Here is a 27,385-nt window from a genome sequence, read left to right as displayed (position 1 = left end):
TCAGATTTGTAAATAACCCCCCCCCAGCTCGCAAAGGATCTGCGATGGCTTCTAGTCTTCTTATTTTTATTCTATTCATATAAATTAAGCTAGATGGCTTGTAGCTCCTGCGTAGGCTTTGACTTATATTTTATGGATTTGTATTTTGGGTTTGTTGTGGCTTTGGTGTTATGGGCTTCCTTATCTGTTTTATTTATGAAAATGTGGGCTTTTCATTTATATATTGTGTTGAAATATTAATCAACGGGTCATGTGATAATCTCGTGAGTTCTACTCACATGAGGGGCACCTGTTTGATAGCTGAGTGTTACAATTATCCTTAGATTTTCTTTTAAAAAAAATTGTTCAGGTTTGTCATGAAAAACCTTACAAGTACGTGGGATTTTCATGAGGATCAAAAACTTATCTCTCGATCGTCCGTTGTGATCTCGAGCTCAAGCCTGGCGAATCGAAAGTAAGCTCAGCGTTCTGATCGAGTCAAGTAGGGCCTTTGATCCCCTCTATTGTCCATATCAGTATAGACATTAATAGTTGTCCCTTCCGTCAGCGTTCCGATCGAGTCAAGTAGGGCCTTTGATCCCCTCTATTGTCCATATCAGTATAAACATTAATAGTTGTCCCTTCCGACTAAATGGAGCACTAATACCTTGAGAGGTCAGAGGCGAGTATTTTTGTTCAAAAGTATAAATGTTTTCCTGATAATATTACTTTTGAAGAGACTTATCCACAAAAATATTTTAAAAGCGAGGATTTGGTCTGCAAATATTTATTTTTCATTGTTTCTTTCTGCAAATTAGTAAAAGATAATATGAAGTCAATACGCAAAAATACTAGAAAAGGCCCTACTCTTTTTTTTTTTTATTCCTAAGCAACGACAGAAACTCAGAGCATTAACTTGATGGATAACACGTATTCCTTTTTCTTTTAGCCATAAGTCCATAACTCATAAAGTGGGTCCCGCGTTCCTTCATTTCTTTCACAACGTCCCTCCTCCGTTTCAGCTCTGTTCAACTTCAAGTCGTCCGCCTTCCGAGTTCTGATGTCCAAATTCGCTCCTCCTCTGAACCAACCATCGCCCCTCCTCCTTAATTAGCCATTGCAAAACCTAACTATATATATTCTTCTCTTCCTTCTCGCTCTGATTTCTCCTAAATTAACCGAGTCTTATCTTGGTCGCATCATGTTTGTGGAATTGCCTATTAAGAAGTCGTCTTTCTTATGTTTTTGGTGTATCGTTTGATTTTTCTGGAATTTGAGCTTTTGGGGATTTGGGTTTTGAAGTTCTGGTGAGGATGATTCCGTGGGGTGGATTGGGTTGTTGCCTGAGTGGTGCTGCTTTATATCTCTTGGGGAGAAGTAGTGGAAGGTGTGAATTGGGTTTTATTGTGGATTTTGTTTATTAGGAGTTTGCCTATGTATTTGGTTATTTATCCGTTTCTCACTTTGAAGAGTTATTTGGTTCAGGGATGCTGATGGTCTTCGATCCGTTACCAGGGTTAGCCGATTGAAGGATCTGGGTGAGTGGTATTCTCGCGTTTTTCTTGTTATTACGACAGATGAACTACTTCGACTGATGAGATTTGCTGTTTGAATTGTTTCAATATGTTTTAGGTTGAAAAATTTATGTGATTATGTAGATGAAAGTTGATTATTGTGATTCTGTTTTCCACATTATGTCAAACAATTTGTAGGAAGATTGTCAACAATGATCTTCCAAACTCCAGGTAGATTTTTCTCCATCAGCACATGTTTGAATGTGATGCAGCGATCTACATCTTTCGCAACAGTAGAATAATAATGAAGTAAACTTACTTATCTTCTTACAGGAAACAATAATAAAGAGTCCCTTTGCTTTTGAAATATCAAGACGCAAGAAGAATGACTGTTTGAGAAAGTAAATAAATTGGCTTGTAACCCTATGAGAATGGGAAGTTAGAATCAAGGTTCCCAGTATCGGGATCGGGATCGGGATCGGTATCGGCCGTCCAGAAAAACGGTACGTATCGGCCGTTTGTATCGGATCGGACTATTTTTTAATTATATAAAATTTTAAATATTATTTAAAAATGCAGAAAAATACAGAAAAATTTAAAAAAATAAGAAAACAAAAATTACTCACATATGAAGTCTAAAAACTTTAAAAAATGTATTAACTTACTCAAAATTTAAAACTTTGTTGAATACCGAGCTGGTTCTCGTAAATTTCTATAGTCTTCATCATCATAATCACCATAAGTTTGTAAATGTTGATGTCTGGGACCTGATGCTCTAAAAAGTGATTCCATCATACTAGTCATATTGTATGGATCTTGTTGTGTGACTTGTGTTTGAGGAGGATAATAATCAACATTTGAATCTTGTGCCTGAGAATACTGAGGATACTGAGGACAATAACTAGTATATGGATCTTGTGATGGCTCCAAACAATAAATATTCGATGTATCATAATCATAGGAACTAAAATGCATCTCATGACGTCGCTGATATATATATATATTCTCAGTTTCTCTGTCTTCACTTCTTATGCCTCATTGACTTTCCTCAACAAATGTAGATGGAATGATCTCACCACCATATGTATCATTAGGACTATGACTAGTACTAATAGGTATACTATCTCTCGCTGTTGAATGACTCGTACCAGCCTCTACCCTCGTCGTGGTCTCTCCTAATATTTCATCTAACCATGGGTTATCTCTGTCATCTAATACCCTGTCCTCTATCTCTCTGATCCATGGAGTCAAGGGGTCTTCTTCATCAAAAACATGATTTAAATCAATCAGTTGTTAATTTTCTGCCTTTCTTCTTAAATTTCTCTCCCTCAATCTCATATTATAATGACAAAAAACTAACTTCTCCAATCTTTTCATTGTCAATCGGTTGCGTATTTTTGTGTGGATTAAGGAAAAAGTAGTCCAATTTCTTTCACACTAAGATGAAGACACAGTTTGACTTAAAATCTTCTTTGCTATTGGCGTCAAATTTGGTGCCTCCTCCCATCCATAAATAGACCACCATTCAGCTGGAGTGTTATGAGATATAGCTGCAGCAACTTTAGCAGTACTGAATTGCCCAGGTCTCAATCTATATCTCCCCATTTGAAATCAGAAATATATTATTAGCTTATTGATTATATTGATTATTGAAAGTTAAAACTTGAAACAAATAATAATAAAATTATTTAATTGAATCATAACTTACTTCTTTATCGCACAGGATTTGTTTATGAATATCGGGCTCAAGCTTGCTGATTACCTTTCTTATTATTGACATTTTTAGAGACTTGAAATCTTGGATTAAGAAAATACCCTATAAAAATTTAAAAATTGTAAGCATTCAAATTTTTAAATATTCATAAATAAAAGTAAATTAAAACTTAAAACTTAAAAGCATGCTTACCAGCAGCGTGTATATCTCTATGTAGTTGTTTGTTCCATCTAGAATCAATCATCTTCCACCACTTCTTATAACTTTGGCCCACATTTTTTTTTTATTGATTTTTTAGCTATGTCCATTGCCTCATATAAGAAACTCATCTCAGACTTGTCATTACTGTCTACAAGTCTTAATACTTTGACAAGAGGCTCAAATACTGCGGTGGCAATTGTAATATTATCCCAAAATGTATTTTCAAGAGCCATATTTTTCAAAGTTTCACCTAAAGATTTATCTTTAGGTTTCATATTCTTAATTTTCATAGACCACTCCTGTGATGTAAACATCCGTATAATATCATCCTTGTAGCGCATGATGCTCTCCAAGGCTAAAAAGTGAGTGGCAAATCTAGTGACGCCGGGTCTGATGATCTCCCTACCACCAGTCATCTGCCTGAGTAAATTAAGAACCCAACCATGGTTATATATAAAATTTGTTAACCTCTGACCTTCACATATGACCATGTCAATTTCAGGCTCTTATGTAATATCCTCTAACATCAGATCAATACAATGTGCAGCACATGGCGTCCAATATAAATGAGGTCTTTTAATCATCAGTAAATTTCCAGCAGCTTTATAATTTGCCCCATTATCAGTAACCACTTGGACTACTCTTTTTTCACCAATTTCTTGTACTACCTCATCCATCAACTGACAAATATAATCTGCATTTTTAAAATGAGCAGTAGCATCCACAGACTTCAAAAATATTGTCCCCATGCCAGAGTACACTAAGAAATTAATTATATTTTTCTGTTTTGTGTACTCCACCCATCACACATCAGTGTACAACCAAATTCATCCCAATACCGTTTAAATGTCTCAATATAAGTATGAAGTTCATCTACCTCTGAGTCAAGATATTTAGTAGCAATATCATTTGAACTACGAGGGGGAACACCAGGTCCTACTGATTGTATAGCATCCACCATAGTGTGATAGTAAGGGCTATCAGCTACATTGAAAGAAATATGGTTGTAGAAGAAAAATTTAGAGATAGCTCTACCAATGTGTTTCTTTGCATTTTTAATTCCTTTGAGAGCTATCTTGATTGAAGTCTGTGTACGACCCCTTTTTTCTAAAGATATGTATCCATTGGTCCAATATTTCCAGACTCTACTGTAACACCAGGAGTCCTATGGGTAGAACTGCTGCCCCCATATTCTCTCTCTCCTCGTATATTAACTGATCTAGATCTCTGAAAGTTACCATCAGTGCTTCTTCTCATTTCTTCCTCTTCTCTATGCATATTTCTGCTCTCTTTCATTGCTCTCCTCATCTGTCTCTCCTCCTCGTCCTCCTCACTTTGCTCACTGCTATCATCATCAATCTGTACAGGATTATGCATCAATTCTTCACGAATCATTGACTCTCTTTATTGTGCAAATTATTTATCCTTCTTTTTGCTAATTAAATGAGCCAACATTTGTTTTCTAACTTCCAAAGACACTTGAGTGCAAGCTGCTACATTTCCTTGTCTTCCAGCTAAATATTCTTTCAAACGGCTGACACCACCACTCATTTCCTTTCCACACCAGTTGCATTTAACACGCCTTTTATCTTGCCTAATAATGCTACAATGTTGCCACCCAATGTCGGTATCATATGACTTCTCTTTTGGAGCTATTGATATTTTAGCTCTGCAAGACTGCAACTAAAAAACATAAACAAAAATCAAAATAAAATATAAAATAATTTAAAATTTATGAGGCATAATTGCATAAGCAGCACCAGGTGCTGCTGCTTCTGCTGCTGTGCTGAGAAGCAGCAGCAGCTGAGCAGCACCTGCAGCTTGCTGCTGCTGCAGGCACTGCTGTAGCAGCAAGCTGCAGCTGCAGTGCAGCACCTGCAGCTTGCTGCTGCAGTGCTGCTATAAAAGGGAAAAAAAAACTGAAAAAAAAAACTTACCGAAGGTCGCCGGAGATCGAGGTCGTCGGAGAACGTCGCCGGAGATCGAGGTCACCGGAGAGACGGAGATCTACTCACTACTCAGTCGCCGGGGAGAAAGAGAGTAAGAGATCCGTGAGAAAGAGAGAAAGAAAGAAAGAAAGAAAAGAGAGAAAGAGACTAAGAGAGGAAAAGAGAGAAAGAGAGAGAGAAAAGGGAGAGAGGCAGGTGGGGGATGGGGGATGGGGACATCAATTATTGATGTCACCCGGGTCGGATCCGACCCGTTCCCACCCGTTTCGGTCGGGATCGGCCGAAACTGGGAACCTTGGTTAGAATAGTTAATCACTTCCAAATCTGATTCTTGAACAATGAATTTTGAAATATAGAACTCCAAGATTAATCTCATGCAATGTAACAATTAGAAGAACCAGTAAGAGTTTGAGAAAATAATCTGATATTGTGTAGACCCATCTTTTCTTTTCTTCTTTGTTGAAAATCAGTTAATTTAGATAAGAGAGATTGAGATTTGGAGAACATTTGTAATTGCTTCTGATTTTCCTTAGCCTTTGGGTGTAGTTCTTGTTTGGAATAATGTGAGTAACAATTGATTTCTCAGTATGGAGTTCCTTTCTTCCTTTACTTACGTTTGATCTATGTACATGCATCATTTAAGATAGATATGAGAAATCGAGATATAGAGAACACTCATAATTGCTTCTGATTTTCATTAGCCTTTGGGTCTAGTTCTTGTTTGGAATAATATAACTGATGCATAAATTCTAGTACAAACTACAAAGTTCCTTCATCCTTTACTTACGTTGTTTCTATGTACAAGCATCATTTAAGATATTAAAATCATGTGGTTTTGGAAGTTTGTACTTATTTAATATTTTTCCTTGTTATTTAGACAGTTGAACTCTTTCGACTGATCAATCCTATCTATTTGACCAGTATTTATATGTTTTAGTTTTGAAATACTCATCTAGTTAATGGCAAGGTTCTAAAACTTGGTATTAGGATTGAGATTGGCCATTAGAAAAAATGACACGTATTAGTTGTATCAACTGCATTGGTCGTTTCGGTCACTTATATCGGATTAACTATCTTTAATTACATAAAATTCTAAATATTATTTAAAAATACAGAAAAATTTCTAAAAATTTTAAAAAAATTAATAAGAAAATAAAAATTAGTCACGTATAAAACCTAAAAACTAAAGAAAAAACTTGCTCAAAACTATAATGAATTTCAACTTGAATTTGATAAATTTTAATTCGTAAATTACTACTATAGAATACATGTGAAAAGAGAGATTTTTCTCTACATTGTTGTTCTATAGTAGTAAGAAAAATGGGTTAAAAAATGGGTGAGAAAGAGAGAAGAGAATGAGGGAGAAAAAACTCACCGGAATTTACTAGAGTGCGGAATAGCTAGAGGGACTCATTGGATCAGTCATAGGATGAGCTCGGTAAATATGAGGGGCGGGAAGATAGTGTGTGAGAGAGATAGAGGGTAAAAACTAAAAAATTTAGAAAAAAAAGCAACTGAGGACATCAATTACTATGTCTTTAAGGTTAGATACATTTTAGATTCGATCTGAATCCTAAAAAAAAATTAGTTTGAAGTGAGTTTTGATCGATATGTTTGAGTTTGGTACGATCAAGGCGGATTAGCCGATCCAGCCAATATGGCCGAAACTTGCAAATTCTAAATTAGACTTGTTTCGGGATTGGGATTGGTATGGCCGATTCGACTCGGGTTCTGCTGATTTTGGAAACCATTATTAGCCGTCATGATCCAGTTTTTACAAAGATGTAGGTAATTTTTAAGGCAGCTATATAATTGTCTTCCAAACTCCAGAAAAGAAGATTTGATGCTGTGAGCGTATGCTTGAACATTAAACTACATTGAGTATATTCTTTATCTTTTTAGATTGTATCAGTAATAAAGTTAGTTGACTTCTATCATCTTATAGCAAACAGTTATCAGGAGTCACTTTTGCTTATAAACTATGGAGAAGTTACTTGACTTCTATCTTCTTATAGGAAACAGTTATCAGGAGTCACTTTGCTTATAAACTACAAAGAAGATTATTCCATATGTTAGCGGGAGTTAGTGTGAGCAAGAAGAGTGACTATTTGAGATAATAAATCATTTTGGGTGTAACCTAAGTGAAGTGTGAGGTGCTAAGTTAGGACATTAGGACTCTAAGATTCATCTCATGCAATTAAAAATCAGTGAGAATCCATTAAAAGAATTTGATTTTGTGTAGGATCATCTTTTCTTTTATTTTTCTTTTCTTACTATATCAGTCAGTTTGATTAGAAAAATTGTGATTTAGAGAAAATTGTTAATTTCTTCTAATTTCTGTATCTTTTGGACCTATTTCTTGTCTCCAACAATGGACTGTTTCTTGAAACCTGATCAGGAAATTCCTTTCTCATTTGCTTGCTTGATACTGTGAATCGTGAGTAGGCAATAATTAATATATGAAAATCATGTTTATTTTTTGAAGAGGTTTTGGAGTACCTTTGGGATAACTGGAATGTCTTCTATTGGAGTTTTTCTTTAGAGGATCTTTGCTGCATCTTTTAGTTTCTTGCTGTTTTGGATGCTATTATATATTTCACAGTTATCTGATTTAGTTGAAGGTTCTCTTTAAAAGTCTTTCTTTGTTTAAAGGAAATTCGCTTTATGGTGGATTTTATTTTGTCTTCTATCAATATATTGATTAAAATGTTAGGAACATTTTATTTTCAGTTTTCTACATTTTCTTGTATAAAGTGAGTGAATTTATTTCTCTATTACTACCGGTCTTTTGTAGCTATTCTTCTAGATACTGCCAGCAAAGTTCTTCCTCTTATTGTTACTGTTTCTGGAAGAGTTGGATCGGAAACACCTATTAACTGTGAACAAAGTGGTCTCAGAGGTGTAATAGTTGAGGAGACGGTTTGTCCTCATTTCTTATAAACCCTTATTCTGTTGTGTAGACTGAAGAACTTTTTTCATTTATCTTTGACATGACTTACTTGGCTGCTCTTTATAGGCAGAGCAACACTTCTTGAAGCACAATGATGCTGGGTCATGGATACAAGATTCTGCCTTGATGTTTTCTATGAATAAAGAGGTTCCTTGGTACCTTGTAAGAACTGATTACAATTCTTCTATTTTGTATTTCTTTTGGATGTAGAATTTGATTCAACTTTCTGAAACAAGTGGCATTGGGGTAAATAAAGTTATTGCCTGCATGGCTGCATTCATCATCATATGTTGGTATAATACTATATTACTATAATTTGTCCTTCAACCTGACTTTTGTTTGTCAATGATTCCATTAAGGCCTTATATTACTAACCTTTAAGTTGAACAAACTTCCTTCCATTATGCTTTGCTATCATGAATCATGATGAGTGAAATATAGGACTATTAGATTCTAGCTTTTGCTGGATTTAAGTGTGGGGGAGTGAGGGCAACAACTTCCAGCTAGTCTATCCAGGAACACTTCAGATACTACTATACAATTGGTGGGGGTGATATATCTCAAAATCAAGTGTTGTCATTTTTCATCCTTTTAAAAATGTTTAACTGAACTAGGAAATGGCTTTACTATTGATCGTTATTTCTAATGATAAACTTATAACAATCATTAAAAAGTTCTTTGAATTGTTTGTGCATGAAATTTGAAAATTAATTATTCTAGGATTCTACCATCTTTTTTGGGGTATTTTTTTTGTAAGATGGTTCATGTACAATTGAATCTCTGAGATCTACTTTCCTTTTTGCTAATCTATTTGCTGCTAGGATGATGGAACTGGCCATGTGTATGTTGTTGGGGCTCGTGGTGCTACTGGTCTGGCATTAACCGTTGCAAGTGAAGCTTTTGAGGAGTCAGGGAGATCTCTAGTACGTGGAACACTGGACTACTTACAGGGTCTCAAGGTTTGCCTATTTGATACTTTGAATGCAAATGCTAAGCCTAAATTCTTCACTCTTTGATATTACTAGTACTCTGTAGATGCTTGGAGTTAAACGAACTGAAAGGGTTCTTCCAACTGGAACTTCATTGACTGTGGTTGGTGAGGTAATTCCTTTTATCTATAATTGGAATGAACATCTATTGCTGAATGAACCTAATTTTTGGAATCCAAGAAATTGTCACGATTTTGTACTTAATAAATTTATACTGAATGAGTGCTATTACCTTTCAGTTAGTTATTGGATCTTGTTCATCATCTTCTTCCTAGCATATCATGTGCTATTCTATGAGATTGATCAGTGCTTTTTGCAGGCATCTAACTCCAACCTACCATAGATAACAAATGTTGAATTGTTTTTTGGTCTCTGCTCATTGCTTTTTTCTTTCCTTTACCCCATGAACAGGCTATTAAAGATGATATCGGGACAATCCGAATTCAAAGACCCGATAAAGGGCCATTTTATGTGTCCCCGAAAGGCATTGATCAACTAATTGCAAATCTTGGAAAATGGGCTAAGTATGTTTATACTTGTAGAATATGTGATTCTCTTATTTCTTTGCATATGTAAGTGTATTTAGTGGTAGAATCTAATATTGAGATGATGTCCAATAGGTGGTACCAATTTGCTTCTATGGGCTTTACAGTTTTTGGTCTGTATCTTCTTACAAAGCATGCGATTGATTATTTTCTGGAAAAAAGGCGTCGTTCAGAATTGCAAAAGAGGTTGGATATAACTTCTCAACTTGTATATATTCTGATACTCTATTTGTATTTTAGTTGCTATTGTGTGAAAAGTTAGCTATTGATCTTTCCTATTTATGTATATTCATTTATATAATTAATGATTTGCAGTGCTGGAATCCAAGGTCTTCCATAATGAGTAATTTAATTTTCTTCTTTCTTAGTGAGCCTCAAGTTTTTCAGATGGTCATAGTCTATAACTTGGTCCTATATGAGAAAATGAAGTTGCCCATGGTAGAATATTACTGTCTCTTCAGAGTTGAGCTTTATTTGATTGCCAATAAGAAACACAAAGAGGAAGGGATAAACATCTGGTTCAAGGGGTATGATAATTTGGTTCGCGGGGTATGGTAATCTGGTGTAATGAATTATACCGACTAAAGTTGGAACATAGCCTTTCCTGTCAAACCTAAAAAAGCTGCTCTTAGAATTTGAAGAGGAAAGTCAAGGAACAAGCTTGTGTTGGAAACATGTCAGGTGTGGTTCTCGTACCCTCATATCCTGATATCCCTTGTTAGGGTAGAATGGTGCCAAATAACCAAAATCTGAAAACTCTCCAACCGGGGTTAAATTGCGGTTGGTTATCCCTGTTACATGGAAATCATTTCCCTATGAATTTTGATATCCCTGTTAGATCCAAGATATGATCTTTGATTTCACTGTGGATATTGACCTCTTTTATCTGGCCATTTATTTTGTTTTATGAGCACCAAGGGTAGAGGGACTTTCTGTCAGGTCCTTTTCTTTCCCATCTCTTCTCCAACTGAGCCCAGCAGATATTGAGCTTAAATAGCTAGATTTAACATGTTATAGTAGATTCATCAGTAACTCTGGTTAAGAGAAATTCTGTGTCTTAAGATCATTTAGCCATATTATTCATGACTTTTCATTTAAATTTGAACTAAACTGAAGCAAAGTGACCATATATGTGAAGTTTTCATGAAGCAACTGAGCTCCTTCCAGCGATCCCATGAAACCATCTAGATGGTCCTTGCAGGATATTATAATGAATCATTCTAGTATGGTAAATTAGTTCCTTTCACATATACATCTTGCTAATTGGGCTAGTTGTGAAGTTTAGTAGTTCAGATGTGCCTTCATGTATCATAATGCTTTTCCCCGACCATAATCGCAGACTTTTTTCGTATTAAAAGGCATCAACACCCATTGGAGCAATAACTGCATGCGTCACCTAAATTCGTAGAACAATAAGTAACAAACTTGCCACCTCTTTTCATCTCTTCCCATTTACTCTTGTCATGTCCATACTTTCTAGGGTCACCTTTCTATCTTAGATATGCAAATTGGATCTTTCTCATCTTAGGCATCTGGTGCTGGGAAAGAAATTACATTTACCTAAGTGAACAGATAACTAAGTAAATAGGCATTATGTATCAATATGTTCACAAAGATGATGCATTTGTATTGGATGACTCAACTTTGAATGTAGCTCTTACCCATTCAATTTTTTGACCTTAGAGAAGTGTTAATAATTATAATCTGTTCAAAAGGATTTTATATGATCATTTAAATTGGACCTCTTTCTGCATTGTAAAAGGTCCTTTGAAGTAGATTTTTCTAACTCTTTGTTTTGAGGACCTGAACAGAATAGATTTTGATTTTTGATTTCTTTGTTGTAACTTGTGATGTAATATATCTATTTGCAATGTTGATTGTGGGTTTCTATTAGAATAATATCTGAATCTGCTGATGAAACAAAGGTGATGTTTGCCAAAGTTTGCTTTGTGAAGCATCAATTTCAAAGGGAGCACATTAATGATGCTGAAGGGGTCTGTATACTGTAGTAAACTTTTGTAGTTCTTTGAGGCTCTTATACTGCCATAGTTTGAGAAGACAGTTATTTTAAATTTAAGTGATCTGTCTGTGTCCTTTGGAGATGTTCTATTGGTTTCATGCTTTAAATATGTGCACTGTATCTCTCTATGCTTTGGCTCTACCTAGTGTAATCAATATTCCAACTCTTGGAGGACTAGTTTCAACATGTTTATGATATTTGGATTACCCAGGGTTCATGCTGCAGCAGCACAAAGACAAGCAAGAGAAAATGAAGGTTGGTTTTTTAAGTTAACATTGTACTGCCCTGTATTGGCGGTGCATATTTTTGTTGCAACTATGACTCTTATATGAAATTTTGCAGGACTGACAGAGAAGTCTGAGGAAGTATCTGATGACATAAAAAATGATCAACTGATGCTAGACATATGCGTGATCTGCCTTGAACAAGAGTACAATGCTGTTTTTGTACCGTAAGCACCACATGTCTTCTATTTTACCTTTTTCTTCCCAATTCATACTTTTTAACCTATTGGAATTGACTGGACAGTTTTGAGTCTTGGTGTTATATGCCATTGACTACCATGGTAAAAATTGTGGAAGTATTTTGACTTCAATTCCATGGGGAAAATGCTGCAGGATATTGATCCTGCTGTGTTGCATAGTTTGGAAAAATCATTTACTTTTAAGATAAATATGATAGTCTGATGCAATCCTTCATGTCTAGTCAAGTCAAAATCCAAATAATTTTAAGAAATGAAAAAGGTAGATCTCATCCAATCATTTCAAATAAGCTACATATAAACATGACTTGGTTTCTTGATTTTGCATCTTCTGTTAGTGACTTAATTTTATTGGCGCCATAGAAGTGACTTGAAAGCTAACTTTCTGCATATTTTTTACATGCGCTCAAAATTAAGGGCATCCAAGACGATGAGTCTCCCATTAATGTTACTGCAAGGTCTGGGGAGGGAAAATGGTTGCAACCTTAGGCCTGATGTTAGGGCAGTTGCTTGTGTTAGGAAACATTTGCTGTCGCACGAAGTGGCACGGTCCTTGTGTTCCATCAATGCACAATTCATCAAATTTGAGCTTTCCTTTTCCCAGTCTTTTTATCAACCAATAATGGGTTGATAATCTAGACATCATGGGATACCTGTTGTGCAATGGGATGTGCATGTTAGCTAGTGGCATAAAGCACCAAGCACAGGTGCTATTGCAACACTTCGCACAAAAGCACAATATTCATACAGAGACCCTTCCTTGTGTACTCTTTGACATACATTGGCATGGTATGTTGGCGCAGATGACAGTTGTGAGACTGCACATTCCTTCCAATTTTTGGATTAAGTCAAAATAATTCTTTCCTCATCTTTGTAACAATCTAATTCAAATGCCAAGGAATTGTCTTGATCCAATGCCTTAGACAATTAGCCAATAACTATTGCAATTATACAATTTCTGAACTTTTCCAGTTACTTGAGTGCACATGTACATTGTAATTTGCTAATTCATTTCCTTGAACTTTTCTTAATCTTTTTATGGTACTTGGCCTAAGATGTATAATACATGATTTGTTTCTGTTTGTGTTAACTTGAAAAGTTTACTTATAAATTCTCAAATTTTCCAGGTGCGGTCACATGTGTTGTTGCATGACATGCTCTTCACATTTGAGCAGCTGCCCACTTTGCCGCAGAAGAATAGATCAAGTTGTTAAGACATTCCGGCACTGAATGTGGTGGATGCTAGAATTAGTCCTGTTAAGTGGTCCATACCGGTGAGAACTCAGCAGTGCAGACTATCAGCTGAAGCATTAAAAACTTGCTGTGGATATCCAGTTCACTTTTAAATCTTTCATACAGAGATGTTATGGTTTTCTCATTTTCAGTTTTCGTTTCCTTTGTGTGAAAAAGGATCCCGCACTGCCAATGTTCTGGAAATGAAAGCTGAAACTTTTCTTTCACCTGATCGCATGTGTATATGATTTAAAGTTCATTTATCCTTGATGGTAAGTGAAGAACTTTCAAATGCTCTCAACGAAGAGGTTTGCTGATAAACATGTCTGGTTACAAAGTTTGAAGCACAAGGAAGCATGTTTCTCTGATATACAAGCATGCAAGCTTTTTTTGTCAAACTGAGAATATATATTTAAATATGACACCATTCAATTCAAGTAGTCTTGAAAGGATGTTGGTCTATTTTGAAAAAAATTCGCACTCGTAAGGATGCATTGTATCCAATGACAACTAATGCTAGGTACCAAAGAGTTCCGCGGAGGTTGGTCATAACTAATATTTGAATTTTATTATTTAATATTATTTTAGTTAAAAAAAAATAGTAGTAGTAAGTTTAAATTATTTACAAATTTAGGTTTGTCTTTTTCCACGTCGAAGAGAGAATATTTGGGCATAGTTTGGAACTCCTCTATGTGAGTGTTCTCAGGAGTGAAACTAAAAGCTCCCATTCACTCCTAGAATAGGAATAGACTTATTTTAGAATAAGTTTTCTTATTTTGATGTAGTAGTTAAATAACTTATCTTATTCTAGTATACCGATTCAATATTCTCTCATTTTATTCCATACAACTTTTAAAAACTAATTTATTAATAAACTAAAATTACTATTTTACATTTTTGAGATGACAGTACATAATAACTACTAAGATTAGCTATAATTGTACTTTCTTTTCTCTCTCTCCTCTCTCTCTCTCTTCTCTCCAAAGGTAGCCATAGCTTCCTTCACCGAGCCCAGAGCTAAGCTCTCTCATTCTTCGCACACTTCTTCTCCGGCAAAGCACTGTGAGTATGCTCTGCACATACTTTCATTGCAAGAGCATACCTCTCCTATCTTTTCGATCAACTAACGAAAGGCAAATAAGATGATCCTTTCCAATCAATGAGCAACCAACGAGGAGCAAAGCACCGAAGATCGACATCCCCACCTTTTGCACCATCCACCAATGTCCATCTGTTAGATTTGCTATTGCAACCTCCTACCATCACAAGTAATTTCTTTTTGTAATCGCTATTGCAACCTCCTACCATCACAAGTAATTTCTTTTTGTAATCGTCGCTTCTATTGTTTTCTAATTTTTTTTATTTCCCTTTTACTTTTTATGTATGAGGGTAACTTTTTTCTGAGATATATTCCTATCCTTTAACTAATATGCTTTGGTGTGAATTTTTTTTCTATGATTATAGATTTATACTAGGGCGTGCGGATTTATAATTATGTTCTTATGAATTTTTAAGTAGTTAATGGGGGCTTACAGTATATAATGTAGACTTATTTTATGTTGTGTGGATTTATAAGTACGCATACATGAATTTTTTGGTTGTTAGCGTGGACTTATAGTATGTAGTGTGGACTTTTGTTATTACAAAAATGTATGTAGTGCGTCATTCTATTACACAATTTATGTTCTTAATTATATTGAAAATAGAGAGAACATGTAGAGAAAACATGAATCTGAGTCCTCTAGCAAAATGATTGACAACTAGACTACCGAGCAAAATTCAGTTTTATTAGACCTACTTCATCCAACATGATGTAAGGAGAAGGTCCGGTAAAAGCTATACCAAAGATGGTTGGAGGGAAATAACAAAAAGGTATATATTAAGGACCGATAGAAAATTAAATGTCGAGCTTTTGAAAAATAGATGGAAAACCCTTTGTGAAACTTATTGAAATTTTAAGGCTCTTTTGGAGAGAAGTGGATCGGCTTGGAATCACATCAACTATGTCCCTATTGCACCATCCGAGGAAGATTGGAATATGATAATAAAGGTATAAAATGTACCACATATTTTATCTTATTATTTACTCTGTGTGTGTGTAATATATATATATATATATATATATATTATGATTACAATATAAGGTTGTAGCTGATTATATTTTTTTTCTCAATAATTAGATAAAATTTAAATATACCAAATGCCAAGAGAGGGGCTTTATATACTTCGAAGAAGTTGATTTCCTTGTGGGTGATAATATTGCCATAGACCATTATACTTTCGTGTCTAATGCACCTACTGTATTAAATGAAAGCAATAGGTCTTCGGATACACTTTCATTAAAAGTTGTAAATTTGGAGGGTTGTTCTGAAAATTAATTCAAATTTCTAGAAGATGAGTTACTTCAGTTTATTAAATAGATGCAAACTTTTAATTTGTGAAATGATATTGTGCTATTATTTAATTTTTTGTTTCTAAGGAAATGGATGCAAATTTTTACAATCTATTTTATGCAATCTCAATGTATTAATTTCTAAAAAAATGAGTGCATTTTATTTTTATTTTTTGTTAGTTAATTTATGTAAGATGAGAGCATTTAGTTTGTTAAGCAGATGCATATTTTTTAATTTGTGTAGATATGTGTTGTATAGTATAGTGATATTTTCAATTTCTTGTAAGCCTAGATGCGTACCTTATTAAAAATTACAGCATACATTTTGCATATTTAATGCATATAAATTACATTAGTGATGCTTGACGTTTTTTATGAAATCTCAGTGTGTGCCTTAATTTAAACTGTAGCATATATTTTGCATATACAATGTGTACAAATTATATAAATAATGCGTAACATTTTTTTTAAATCCTAATGCATACCTTGTTTAAAATTGTAGTGTATATTTTACATAGATGATATGTATAAATTACATAGTTGATGCACAAGATTTTTTTAAAATTCTGATGCGTACATTATTTAAAATTAGAGCGTCTATTTTGCATAGGCAATATGTACGAATTACATAAGTAATGCATTATATTTCTTTTTAAAAATCTTGATGTGTACCTTGTTTGAAATTAGAGCATATATTTTACATAGGCTATAACAACCCAAAAAAAAAAATGAGCATGCACGTGTGGGGCACCTGCGCCCTTTCCTCTCTTCCCCACTCTCTTTTCTTCTTCCCTAGCTCTCTTTCTTTTCTTTTTCTTTTTTCCCTCATTTCCTTCTCTGCGCCCATAGCTCACTCTCCCTCTTTCTTCTTCCCGCTGCGTTGGACTGTCACCAGAACCGCCAACCCCATGGATTGAAGCACTGGAGCTGCCTCTCTTGTCAGGTAAATTTAATTTAAAAATGTGTTAGCGTGTGAGTTTTTCTTCTCCGAGATTTTCCCTCTCAGTTTTGCCATGATTTGGCCGGCCAGCTGCTTCGTGCCCTGCCGCGCCAATTCGATGAGCTTCCCCTTTTCGCGAAGATACCCTTGGTGGTATCCTTTGGAGCCCTCACAGCTGAAAACTGTCGAGCAGCCCCTTGCTTTGGCCAGTGGCCTTAGTGAGGGCGGTTCTCATCGTCGGCCACCTTTGGTGGCTAGGCTCCCCCTCAGCTAGCTTCTGCTAGCCGAGGGGAGAGTGCCGGTGAGGTCGGGCAAGGCTACTGGTGGTCAAGACCGCTAGCAGCTTCCCCTCCCCATCGTTAGGGTTTTTGTTGCCTTGTTGGTAGCCGTCGCCTCCTCCGTTGGCCGATTGGCATCATGGTGCCTTCCTCAGTCGACGGGGAGTCGATCAATGTACCGACTTGGTTGTAGGCGACGGTGCACATTGGTAGCCCTTTTTCCTTCTTTTCCTCAGCTAAACTGAGTTGAGGAAGGGGGTTTGGTCGGGCTCGGGCTAGGCCGCTTGCGCTAGATGCAGACCAGCCCGAGTGCCGTGTCGGGCTAGGTGCGGCCTAGCTCGAGTGTCGGGTCGGGTTGGGTGTGGCCTAGCCCATGGGCGGGGCTGGGCTAGGTGTTGCCCAGCTTGTGTGTTGAGCTGGGCTGGGTGTAGCCTAACCCGAGCTTGGGGTGGGTTGGACTACCTGTAGCCCAACATAGGTGAGTGGTGGGTTTGGGGCTATAAACAGCCTAGCCCAAGCTTGGGTTGTAGGCCGCCTAGCCCTAGTTTGTAGGTGTAGCTTGGCTCATGTGGCTTTAGTGGATAGTGTGGGCTTCGGGTCCATATTTTAGTGGGTCAAGTTGGTGGTCTTTAGGTTGGTTGCAGCCCAACCCATTTCTTTAGGTCTGATCTAAATAGATCATTTGTTTTTCGTCTATTTTAATATAATTTAAAATCCTTGTTCTAATTATCTATGTCAATGAGAAATATATTTAATTATTTTAGAGGGTCGCTTGCTAGTCATATCATGGTTGTAAATTAATTTTAATGAATTATACCGTGAGCCTAAATTAATCAATGTTTTAAGTTAGTAGTAGAGTTCGCTACATTAATTGTTTTATAAATTAATCTTAATGAGCTAGACCAAGGCCTGAGAGTGCCGTTACAAATAACACATATCAGGAACTAGCTCCAATTGGATATTAACATTTGTTGATTATAATTTTGGGCTAATTCAATTTAATCAAAGGAGTTGGTAGTCGGAGAATTTATACAGATAAATGTAGGAAAATTATATTAAGCAAGTTACATCATTTGACGAAGCTTATTAACTAAATATTATCTATGCAATCTTCTGTAAATTTGATAATAGTGATTTGGGCGATAATTTGAAGAGAATATTTTTATTACGCTTAATAATGCGTCAAGCCTTGGTATAGCTGTGCCAATTCTACCTGATTAAAAAAGGTAGGAATTACGAGATGGACCTACTCAAGTCGGTAATAAACGTCAATAAAATTATTTAACTAATTAGTGATAGGAATATTGTGCTCATGCTTTTTATTTACTTTTCTTATTGAGGTGGACTTCGTACTCTATGAGGATGATCTCGCGGTGTAGTTACAGCTAATATCAAAAAAGAGATTTAGGCAAGTGAAACTTCTATAATTTAGGAGTAGTGTAGAGAAAATATCGTACCTTATGAAATCATCACATTTATATCATGCATGTGCATGCGTTTTTATTACCGTTATTATTGCACATTATGTATGATAATTATATTTTGTGGTTCGGTAAGATTTCGCATATCATAATGTATATGAATATTTATTGGGCATGATCATGTGTTTAGCACGCAAAATATGATAATGATGGGTGTTATATTATGCTTGTTGTGTTGTATAATATCATGTCACTTGCATATGTACACGACCATAAAGGGGATGACTGCTATGTCTTGATAGTATCCGATACCTCCCCAGCAAGGGTTAGGGACGGGGAATACTATTATACTTATATATATTAAAACTTATGCCTGAGGTCTTAGTCTATTGATCATAGACAATTAAGTAGCCTTTCGTCAAGTGATGGGCGATTTACTGTCGATCAATAATAGTCATACTCTTTAGGGTGTTTAAGATCGAGAAAAAAGGGTAGGATGACGTAGATCTAGCGGGTACTTGATGATGCAGGATGAGGGCGTCTGTGAGCGACGGCTCATATTTCCATACGATAGTGTGATGATGTGGATCCGAGTGCTCGGATGGTAGTATTGATGTGTGATATTGACCTATGTGATGGGCTTACGATTGAGATCCTTAATCTGCGGTGATAAATAATTGGATATGTTGTTCATCGGGTGATGGGCTGACTATTCTACCAATAAGATCTACCCTCCCTTGGGGGTATGTGTGTGGTCGAGTGTGAGATGATGTAGTCTTTGGGCGTAGCTCTACAAGAGCCTAAATTATAGCTTGGTAGTTTGAGAGGATGCATGTTATGTTGTAGCATTGACATGGCCTCTAGGCGGAGCTCGATGTGAGCTTGAGTTTGAGGACTTGATAGTTCAGATGATGTGTGGTAGGTTATTGATTGCTAATGCATATGCGTTGGATGAGCATAATGGGTATGATCGTGATGCGCATATTCGTATCTACTTATTGTTGCATCATTCATTGCATTCTTTTAGACTATAGAAGTAGAAACTTATTGGGCTTTATGCTCACCACCTTCCGGTGAAAATATTCTCAAATTAGTAGAAGAGCCGGAGTTCATGGCGAAGCTAGTGAAGAAATATCATTAATTTCTCTTATTTATTTACTCTTGTAAATTAAGCTGAGGGGCACGTATTTGGTGGCATGTGTTACATAGGTGATGCGTTTTTTTTTAAATCTTGATACATATATTGTTAAAAATTACAACGTACATTTTATAGAGGTGATGCATATAAATTATATAGGTAATACGTGATGTTCTTTTTTATTTTAAATCTAGACGTATATCTTATTAAAAATTAGAATGTATATTTTGCATAAGTACTGCGTATAAATTACATAGGTGATATATAACATTTTTTAAAAATATCGATGCATACATTGTTGAAAATTGCAGTGTATATTTTGCATAAATGATGTATATAAATTACGTAGGCAATACATGACATTTTTTTTTTTAAATCTCGATGCTTACCTTGTTTGAAATTTGAGCGTACATTTTGCAATATGTATAAATTATGTAGGTGATACGTGAGTTACATATCCCACATATTTGTGTTTTAAAATTTGTCATTGTTAATTTAACAAAATGATGGACTTCTATTTCTATTTAATATCATGTTAATTTTTTTATTAGTAATTTTTCATTTCATGGTAAAAGAAACTAATAGTTTCTTTATTTAGGTTTTGATGCCTACCTTGGCTAAAAATTTCTATTGATGTTCTATGTACTTTTGGGAATATTTTGCACAGATAATGTGCATGATTTTTTTACTAGGTTTAGATGCATAGCTAGACCAATATGATGGTATTAGATCCTAAAATATATACAATTTTTTATTGTCGCCTTACCTCATTGATGTCTCACAAAAAAGCTAAGAATGATATTTTTATCTTAAATTTTATTTTCTTAAAATTTAGCCTTTATATACAACTATATAGATTGTCTTTCAGAATTCTTCATTCATTGATGAACAAGATGAGGAAGATGAATAGTGAAAGATGAGAGAGATGTTGAATGAGGAAGCTATCTTCTAGGATTGCCAAATGAGACTATTTTAGAAGAGAGAGTATTTGAATTATTACTGATAAAAATATAAAATGGAGGAATAATAAGAGAAGAACAATGAGAGGTAGAAAATGGCAGAAGAATGAGAGGAAGAAAAATGGTAGAAGAATGAGAGGAAGAAGATAATTGGTTTTCCAGTCGTTGCAAAGACTTTACGAGAACGATCAAGGGTGGCGCGAGGATGCGATTGCCAAGCTAGGGCAAACAAAGCTGTCTAGTTGTCCCTAATGGAATTAAAGAGGAAATTTTGCCTTTGTATTGACCGAATCTCTATCGTTGGGTGACGTCGGCGGAACTGGTAAACCTTGCGAGCTGGTTAGATGCGAACATTTGCATGTCGATACCAAAAACCGATGCCTTACCACTTGGCTATACTCCACATGCTTAATCCCTAGGGAGAAGGGGAAGGGAGAAGTAGGGCTCGAAGAAAATGAGTCGTGCAAGGATGCGGGGATATAGCAAGTAAGTTGCAAGGTTCTCCTTGATGGACTGACTACAACAAGCTCGCGACTCTAATAGAAACAAAGGGTTAGCTTTCCGCTCTATTTGCTTACAATGCATTGCTTATCAAAGTAGGCGAATGCAGGAGGACGAAGATGGAAGGGAGTAGGTATTTGGGAAATCACATTAAGAAGGACACATAAGTCCTTGTTTTAGTTTGTTAGGCCTAAATTATTAAAAGAGGTAATGCGATAATTTGACGGATATTAGTTGTGCTGTTTTAAGATACGATAATCTTTTTGGGATTTGTTAGTGCTAAATTGATAAAAAAGAGTAGAAATTGCAATTCGAGAATTAATGGCATATTTCTATCAAAATTCAATAATGGAGGAGCTTTTTGCTGCAAGTCGCCTACGAGGATGAGCGAAATATTATTAATCGAATGCCACGAACAAGAGACGAGTGCTTAACTAACCATATATTACTTACATATTATTTGAAATTAAAAACTGACATGATCCAAAGTTTATTTTCAACACTATAATAATATGAAGCGATAAATATATTAGTCAGGTGGGGCCAAATAACTCAATTTATGTGGAATCATGATCGAAGAAGAGGATGTTATATCTGTTCATCAACGGATGCTTCACAGTTGACAGACCCATTTTCCTTTGCTGGTTGACAAACCCATATGCTCCATGCCCATTCATGAGTACTAATGTTCATATCAGGTTAATTTTTTGATTCGATAACTTTAGAATCAAAAATTGCAAATTCATAATATAAATGCAATTAAGTTGTAAATTCATAAAAAAATTTGCAATTAAGTTGCATATCGTCGGCTTGTGATCGATAAGAGAAACAAATGAAAAAGAAAACCTCTGGGAATCAATACCGACCACATCCAGAGAACGTTTACGTTCCAACAGAAATTCAAAGTAGGAGTCAATTTCCGACCTACCATTCCTCTCTCGCCCCGCCATCTTTTCCTTCTGTTACCAATGAAGAGTTCAAAAGTACGCAAAGCCCAACACACACATCCAGTTCCCCTTCCCCTTCCACAATGCTGGCTTTCGCTGTTTCCGAGGCGCTTCCTTTCTCTCTCTCCTCCCTGTCTTCCGCTGTTGTCTCGATCTCCGTGTTCGTCGCCCTCCTCTGCGTCTGCGTCGTGATCGGCCACCTCCTCGAGGAGAAACGCTGGGCGAATGAGGCGATCGTCTCGCTTTTGTTGGTTTGTATTATTTTTTTCGTTTCTTTCCTTCCCTTTTTTCTTTTTTTTTGGGAGTTCTGTCATAATCAAGCTTTTGATTTGGGATTTCTAGGGTTTGTGCTCCGGGCTAGTGGTGCTGGCGTGTACCAAATGGAGGAGTTCACATATTCTCGTGTTCAATGAGGAGCTCTTCTTCATTTATTTGCTACCTCCTATCATCTTCAACGCTGGGTAAGAATCTGTCGTCTTGCTTTGATCTTGTCTATTATTTTTCCCTTCCTATATAAGATTTTGAAATGTTACATATTTCTCGTCGATGGATTTTGGCTGCAATTTTTGTTGATAACTAGGCTGGAGTAGCCTGGTTTATCCCATCTTCCTAAACAACTGTACAGTATCAACTGGTACAGGCAAGTTAAACAATTGGGGTTCCGGAAAAAGTAAAAAAAATCTTTTTTGCACAAAATTACCACCCATCTCATCTGTTTAATGGGGAAATCTACTTCGAATTAACCTATTTGAAAATTCAAAAACTTGACTCTTCCCATTAGGGGATATCAACACTGTATTCCCCTCATATTTATCAATATACCCTTGACTAATTTCTCTTCTCTTATTAGTAAAATATTGTATTGTGTGTCTTCATTTTGGATTAGGTTCAGTGTAAACTAGCTAAAGTTGGTTACCTAACACAATGAAAGGAAGCAATGGTAAGTGGCCCAAGGAGTCCTTCTGTAACCAAAACTGGACAGGGAGGAGTCGAGTTTCAAATAGGTCTATTTCAACCTGGTTTTTGCCTTAAAATGACAAGGCAGATAGTTGTTTGTAGAAAAAAGAAAAAGGAAAAACTCAAATTAGAAGGCATTTATACCTGGAATAGTAACTTCACCAAAATGGTGGGAACCAAGCTAGTTATTCCTTTGTGCTCAATGAGTAAAGGCTAGGGGTGCTCATAGACCAGGTCGGGCTTGGCCCGGTCAAAATAATACCGTGCTTGGAATTGGGCGACACTTGGCTCAGTCCATTACTAAACTAGTATTAGAACCGGTCCGGGCTCGGACCGGGTTCAAGTATTCTGACCCAGTCCAGTCTGTGCCATGTTATTGGACAAGCCAAGTATGGGCGGACAAACGGGCCGGGTCTAATAGACGGGCCAAGTATACAATCTTGGACAATTCATTGTATCCAATTCAAAAAAATAAATAAAAAAAGTAATATTTAGAGTTTGGAATCTAATTATTTGGTAAGAATGTTTTTATGTAGTTGATGATAATCACGACTCTCTTAACTGTTGGTTTGATTAATTTAAATTCTTCTCTTAATTTTTTTTATTATCTCCTTATTTTGTGAATTATGCAAAAAAGAAAAAGGTTGTCAAAGGCATTTATATTATAAATTATGATTTTACCCTTCAAACTAAATCTTATTGCTATTAGGGATGGGCAAAATTATGAAAAATTTAAATTTTGTTAGAGGTAAAATAACAAGTTTAAAGGAGTCAAATTGCCTAAACTTTGCACCTAGTATACCTTTTTTAGAAAACAAAATCAAACAATCCTCTCTTTACAATCTGGACAAAGTGATGGACTATAAGTAATTTAAGAAATAAAATAGAATTTATTATATTTATATCTAATGGACAAATAGGCCAAGCAAATTATGGGTGGACAGAGTGGGCTCGGGCTGGGTCGGGCTTGGACAAGGGTTAACCCGAGCAGTTCCAATAGACTTTCGGGTCGGGTCAGGATAGGTCCAAAGCGGGCTTGGATTGGACTTTGGTCCAATTTTATTAGGTTGGACATGGATGGGCTTCGAGCCTATGGGCTTTTTGAGCACCCCTAGTAAAGGCTAGTGTGATAGGTACGAAATGTCCTCTTCGATATCTGGATCGGTTGCAAAAAAGCAGTCCGCGCAACCGAGGGAAAATATTCATTAGATATTCTCCTGTAGTAAAAAAATTACGAAACTAGGAGTGGTCAATCTGTAACTTCCTGATCTACGTTTTTTGGTATTTACGCTCTTTGCAGATTTAAACTGCAATTGGAACGAAAATACGCAAGAGTGGGGGTGATGGTGGTGTTGATGGGTCGAGATGATGATATGGTTATAGATGATAGTGGAGATGAGGGTAGATGGTTGATGTAGTTTAAGGGATAAGAATGAAGGGAAAAATTGGCCGAGATACCAAGGTGGAGGGAAGACTCGATAGACGAGGGAGATTAGAAGATAGATGAGACCTTGTCAACGGTAGAGGTGGCTGGTTGGTGAAGAGGAAGGAAGGAGATTAGGGTAAAAAGATAAGAGAGAGGATAAAGGAAGATAGAAATTAAGATTCATTCATCATAATGATTTTGGTTGCCGTACACACCTTTAAGAAACTAACCAAACAAGCCAAAATGATAATTATTAATCCTAAAAATAGTGGACTCTCGCTGATCGCGTTCGAACGCATCAATTGTGTTATCTGTCGATGTGAACTGATGTAGGCGTTTGCATGCAGGTGTTCGAACACGGCTGACCGCGTTCGAATGCATATTTTGCGTTCTCTATCGATACGAATTAATGCAGGCGTTCGCAAGGGCGTTCGAACGTGCCTCTTCCCGCGTTCAAACACGACCTACAAAAACTTTATTTTTTTGAAAATAAATAACTAATACAATAAGAAAATGCTCTAGTAAAGTGCATTACTTCACCACGCTTCCCCCACCTTGTCCTCAAAGTGCAAAGTCGGGAAAACGCTCCAAGATGTCCGTCTCCAGCTCCCATGTCGCCTCGTCGGATGGTTTGCAAAGCCACTCGACTAGGACCTCCATCTCTAATTTGGTACCATGACGTTGAACTCGCAAGTACACGAACTGGCTCCACAATCGCTGTCTCCTCCAATGGCTTCGGTAAAACTAATCCAACGATCTGGTGATCTCCAATCCGCTCCCTCAGTAATAAAACATGGAAGACCGGATGTACTCTCGACCCCTCAGGTAGCTCCAAGCGATAAGCAACCAGACCAATACGCTCTAACATCCGAAACAGACCAAAGTAGCGATGTGTTAACTTCTGGTTTCGTATCGGATGCAAGGTCACCTGTCGGTACGATTGCATCCTCACGAACACCCAACTACCGATGTTGAACTCTTGCTCCCAGTGGCTGCGATCATAAACTTGCTTCATGTGGTTTTGAGCAAGTTTAAGATGGGCACTTAACCTCCTCAATGTGGCGACTCTATCCATCAATGCCAAGTTCACCTCCGTCTGATCCGCAGATGCCACAGGGTCATAGGCGTCTAATGTCGGAGCCGTGCTCCTATACACCACATCGAATGGAGTTATGCCAATACTGCTGTGGTGGGTGGTGTTATAAGACCACTCCGCCTACAGTAAGAACTCCAACCAGCACCTTAACATCTCTCACACAAAGCACTGCAAATACTGCTTAATGCTTTGATTGACCACCTCGGTTTGGCCGTCCGTCTATGGATGGTAGGCCGAACTGAAGTTCAATTGAGTCCCCTACAATTTGAAAAACTCTATCCAAAAGTCGCTCACAAATATATGATCAACATTTGAGACAATCGTGCGTGACATGCTATGCAACCTAGCAACATCTCTTGCAAAATTTCAGCCACCGACTTAGCTGAATGAATACGACATTGCGAAAAAGTATGCATACTTGCTCAATTTGTCAACCACCACAAAAATAACAGAGTAGCCACGTACTAGCAGAAGACGTTTAATGAAATCCATAGAAATGTCTTCCCAAACACGGTCCGGTATCGGTAAAGGCTAAAATAATCTAGCTGGTTTCAATGTGGTTGCCTTCGCAAGCATGGACAAAACTCCTCACATCTCGTCTTAGTCCTGGCCACATGCAGCTCTGTGATAGCCTCCTATAAGTCTTCAAGACACCCTCATGACCAGCCTCCCGAGTTTGGTGGATGTGCTCTAATAATTTCTGCCGCAATTCGTCATTCGCGGGCACCCGGATGCACCTGCGGTCCAGCAGCAAACCGCCTCAGTTCTCCAACTCCGGATGGCGCTTCAGAATATTCAATACCTCCTGTAACAGCCTCTTAACATCTGGGTCAGATGTACATGCATACCTCAGCTCGTCAAGAAAAGGAAAAATGGGAGAAGAAAAGGCTGCGAGCTCGGTGGTATCACTTTGGCACGATAGTGCATCCGCCGCTCTATTTTTCCCTTTCTTGTACTGAATTTCTTAATCATACTCCAGCAATTTTGTGACCCACCTCCGCTGTGCCGAAGTGTGAATACGCTGTCCCATAAAGCATGGAAGATTTTTTTGATCGGTTTGAATAATAAATCGCCTACCGATCAAATAAGACCTCCACTTTGTCACCATATGTAGGATTGCCAACATCTCCCTCTCGTAGGTAGATAATTACTGGGATTTTTGTGATAAAGCCTTGCTGAGAAAGGCTATGGGGCGTCGTCCTTGCATTAGTACAGCTCCTATGCCAACCCCCGACGCATCGCATTCCACAATGAACTCTTTGGTGAAGTCCAGTAAAGCTAGAACAGGCGCCGTTATCATTGCTGTTTTTAATTTTTCAAAGGCTGTAGTGGCTTCCTCCGTCCATCTAAAAGAGTCATTTCTCAGTAATGAAGTGAGAGGAGCATCGATCTTGCCATACCCTGCGATAAAGCCGCAATAATACCCGGTTAGCCCCAAGAAGCCGTGCAATCCTATGGTAGAAGTAGGGATCGGCCAAGCTCTCATGCATGCCACCTTTTGAGGATCCGTTGCCACTTATTCCGCTGTTATGATATGGCCTAAATACTCCACTTGTGGTACTCCCCATAGGCACTTAGTCTTTTTAATCTTTAGCTGGTTTTGCTTCAACAAATTCAGCACATCTTCTAAACGTCGCCAATGCTCCATTTCAGTTCTGCCGTACACCAAAATGTTGTCAAAGAATACCAAGACATATCGTCACAGTAGAACCTAGAAAGACTAAACTGCCCTCAATATCAAAATTTCTGTCATGA

At 37.0% G+C, this 27,385-nt stretch overlaps 2 protein-coding genes across 4 annotated transcripts in view; both read left to right on the top strand.

Moving 5' to 3' along the window:
* The first annotated feature begins 959 nt into the window (after nucleotides 1-959).
* Nucleotides 960-13,802, top strand: LOC140791272 (E3 ubiquitin-protein ligase SP1-like). Its single transcript, XM_073141751.1, has 11 exons — nucleotides 960-1,366; nucleotides 1,465-1,517; nucleotides 8,152-8,276; nucleotides 8,374-8,469; nucleotides 9,129-9,266; nucleotides 9,343-9,408; nucleotides 9,708-9,820; nucleotides 9,917-10,027; nucleotides 12,073-12,116; nucleotides 12,204-12,312; nucleotides 13,470-13,802. The coding sequence occupies exons 1-11, from the start codon at nucleotides 1,293-1,295 to the stop codon at nucleotides 13,570-13,572; spliced, it is 1,032 nt and encodes a 343-aa protein (XP_072997852.1). The 5' UTR covers nucleotides 960-1,292; the 3' UTR covers nucleotides 13,573-13,802.
* Nucleotides 13,803-22,044: 8,242 nt separating this feature from the next.
* The window catches only part of LOC140791284 (sodium/hydrogen exchanger 1-like), a 40,444-nt gene continuing 35,103 nt past the window's right edge, over nucleotides 22,045-27,385 (top strand). For all 3 annotated transcript variants that reach the window (XM_073141773.1, XM_073141772.1, XM_073141771.1), the window contains exons 1-2: nucleotides 22,045-22,402; nucleotides 22,494-22,612. In XM_073141773.1, the coding sequence (XP_072997874.1) occupies nucleotides 22,235-22,402; nucleotides 22,494-22,612 (287 nt within the window). In that variant the 5' untranslated portion in view covers nucleotides 22,045-22,234. The remainder of the gene's footprint in view (nucleotides 22,403-22,493; nucleotides 22,613-27,385) is intronic.

The sequence above is a fragment of the Typha latifolia genome, chromosome 6 (assembly GCF_019914945.1).
Source record: "Typha latifolia isolate L0001 chromosome 6, TyphaL0001v2, whole genome shotgun sequence".
NCBI classification, from domain to species: Eukaryota; Viridiplantae; Streptophyta; class Magnoliopsida; order Poales; family Typhaceae; genus Typha; species Typha latifolia.
Note: the sequence above shows the minus strand (reverse complement) of the source record. Positions and strands in the feature narration are given on the sequence as shown.

Coding starts and splice junctions, on each gene's coding strand:
- LOC140791272 (XM_073141751.1), top strand. CDS start 1,293: ATGATTCCGTGGGGTGGATTGGGTTGTTGCCTGAGTGGTGCTGCTTTA. Junction 1,367..1,464: donor TTGGGGAGAAGTAGTGGAAG/GTGTGAATTGGG, acceptor TATTTGGTTCAG/GGATGCTGATGGTCTTCGAT. Junction 9,409..9,707: donor CATTGACTGTGGTTGGTGAG/GTAATTCCTTTT, acceptor CCCCATGAACAG/GCTATTAAAGATGATATCGG.